At 58.0% G+C, this 2,876-nt stretch overlaps 1 protein-coding gene across 1 annotated transcript; it reads left to right on the top strand.

The window, feature by feature from the left end:
- The first annotated feature begins 1,198 nt into the window (after nt 1–1,198).
- Nucleotides 1,199–1,435, top strand: SMIM10L2B (small integral membrane protein 10 like 2B). The gene has a single exon (XM_052663689.1). The coding sequence runs from the start codon at nt 1,199–1,201 to the stop codon at nt 1,433–1,435; it is 237 nt and encodes a 78-aa protein (XP_052519649.1).
- Nucleotides 1,436–2,876: the final 1,441 nt, after the last annotated feature.

Genomic DNA, 2,876 nt, shown 5'->3' with positions numbered 1-2,876 from the left:
TGTGACATTTATCTACTCTGATTTTTTTATGCATTCATATTCATGCATGGTTATATTGTTGTGATCCAATAACCTAGTGCCTCTCAAACTCTCTCTTCTCCCCTGATCATGTAGGTAGGACAACTGCCCAATCAGTGTATATGAATCTGCTGGGTTTCTTAAACATTTATACGGATGTCACAGAGATATTCAGTAAGACTGTGAACAGGCATTCTGAGAGGAATTAGTAAGGTATTAACTTAGGCCAGCCCTCCTTGTGAAAACTGGGATGAAATCTTCACGAATCAACTCTTGCAGACCGCGTTTTAAAAGTCCTGACCACAATGAAGCAAGCACATTTCAATAATTCTGAAAATGTCATGGAGTTTGAATTGGATTTGGTTTAGAAAAAGATTAGATGAAACCACGAAAAGGCTTTAAAACCCAACAGCAGGTAAAAAGCAATGAATGAGGGCAAATGTATACCTGAGAAGACCTTGCGCAGCATCCAGGGCAAAGACAGACTAAGAGGAGTGCATAGAAATCACTATGGGATGAAAGGAACGGACAATGGGGTAAAGGAGCATTCACGAAATACACACGAAATACACGGGGGGAAAATGAGCATGTAGGTTTGGTGAAACTCCACAGTGCAGAGTTACCAGAAAAAACATGAATTAAAAGTACAGTGGCTAGTTGGCCAGATTTTCTGCGGAGACGGTGAGGGAAAGGGGATGGTGTAAACAGGTAAAGAGCTCCGGGTGGGCCTTCCTTGCAGAATAGCGCATTCTGCAAAAGGATCCCAGGAGGGCAGCACCTTCCAAGGAAAGCATTCCGGCCCTCCGGCTCTCTTGGGAGTCCGGGAGGAGGCGGGGCTTCTCGGAGGGGCGGGCGCCAGGGGTGGGGCTGAGTCGCTGGCAGCAGCTCTGTGGTACCCGACAAGGGGCAGGGCAATGCTAGGGGCGGAGCTGCGCAGGCGGTCGCCAAAGTGCGTGCGGGCGAGGGGGCGGAGCTGTCCCTGGGCAGCTCAGGTGGGGCCTTGGCTGTGGCGGAGGAGTCATTCGGAGCCGAGCCCCTGAGGGGAGACTGAAGGCGGGGCGCGGCGGGACAGGGCGGAGTGGGACGTGACTGTTGTTGGCCAGCGGCTCCAGGCCTCGCGTCCACCTGTCCGCCAGCTCGTGCTGCGGTCGGTCTGCGGGTCCCGCGCCGGCCCGGGCCCATGGCGGCGTCGGGGGCTCTGTCTGCGGCGGCGGCAGCAGCGGCCCTGTCGGGCGTGGCAGTGCGGCTGGCGCGCTCAGCCGCGATCCGCGGCTCGTACGGCGCCTTCTGCAAGGGGCTCACGCGCACGTTGATCACCTTCTTCGACCTGGCCTGGCGTCTGCGCATGAACTTCCCCTATTTCTACATCGTGGCCTCGGTGATGCTCAACGTGCGCCTGCAGGTGAGGATCGAGTGAACGCCCGCTACCACCTCCGCCCGGCCGCGATGGCCGCATCGGCATGAAGGATCACGGGGCCGGGGGCCGCCGGGACGCTCCAGGGGACGAGGAAGGGGTGGATCAGGCCTCCGGGCCCTAGACCTCCGCGGAGGACGCAGCCACCGAGCCCTGGCTCTGGCCAGCCACGTCGCGGCCGGTGACGAACTGCACTGAAACTCTCAAAACGGGCCCTTTCCATGGAACTCGAGAAAATTATCTGAATGCAGCCGACCTGTTGCCTCACTTTGGTCAAAGGCGGGAGCAGAAGGAAGAAATTCTTCAGTAGGAACATGAATGACTGACCCCGACCGAAAAGGTAGGAGGCCAGAGGTTGGACTTGCGGGCTGGAGGGAGGCGGTTGCCATGGCATCTAGATGTCCAGGCCACTGGGCAGCTTCAGGGAGACGAGGAAGGGACCTGAGGAAGCCAGCCTGGAAAGCTGCCGGGCCGAGAGCAGGCAAGGCAGGGTGCACGCAGGCCCTCTGGACTCCCTTGTCATATATCCAAGATGGGGATGAGGGGCAGCTGCCTGGGCATATCCGAAGGTCAGCACATCACCTTGGCCCACGGCCCCGGTAGTGTCACCTGAACACCGGGGAATAGAGGGAAATGGCCCTGGAGAGGCCCGGAGAAAGCCCTAGAAGAGAGCGGATGCTGGCCCCCTTGTCCTCCACCCCTCGAGAGACAGCCTAGATGGATGGTTGTGTTCTTGGCCCAAGCCCAGGTCTGTGTCTTTCTCAGCCCTTCACAAGACTTCCTCCTGGCGGGTCTTGGACTGCTGTCTGCCTGCTCCTGCTGTCTCTGTTGCTCCTCTCCACCCTCCAAAGCTTTGCATCAGGGGAAAGGGAAGAGTGGGAAAGACGTGTTCCTCCCAGCCCTGCCCCGTCTCAGCCACGCTCCCTCCACCTCCTACCAGTGCCTTCCTGGTGCCACCGAATGTGCTGCTCCAGTCCTGGACAGCCTCCAGCAGCCCCTGTGTCCCACAGGATTTGGGAAAGTGGGGGTCTCGTTGAGTGGAGGGCAGCTGTCAGGCCGGGGTAGGAGAACAGATGGAGAAGAGGTTTGTAGGGTAGGTGACAGTTGGGGAGACGAGGATGTCTCTGAGTGAGGAGGCAACTCTCAAGTCCCCATGTTTTTCTTGCAGGAACTGGTGTTATAGAAGGTGAATCGCCCCTTCTGTGGTCTTGTCGAGAGAGTCAAATCCCTGCCTGGGGCACCCCTGACCCTAGAGTTGCCTGGAGAGCAGCCAAGAGAAGGGCCGGACCCCCCGAGGAGAGGAAGGGCCTTCCAGGTGGAGAGCCCGAGGGGAGGGGTGGCCTGGTGATCCAGTACTGGCATGGGGAAGGAAGTACAGAGCTAGAGACACTCTGGCGGAGCTCTGTTCTCCCCGCCTGCCAGGCTCTGGGAAGGGAGACATTTG

The sequence above is a fragment of the Budorcas taxicolor genome, chromosome X, assembly GCF_023091745.1.
Source record: "Budorcas taxicolor isolate Tak-1 chromosome X, Takin1.1, whole genome shotgun sequence".
Classification (NCBI taxonomy): domain Eukaryota; kingdom Metazoa; phylum Chordata; class Mammalia; order Artiodactyla; family Bovidae; genus Budorcas; species Budorcas taxicolor.
The sequence above is the reverse complement of the archived record's forward strand: the minus strand, read 5'-3'. Positions and strand labels throughout refer to the sequence as shown.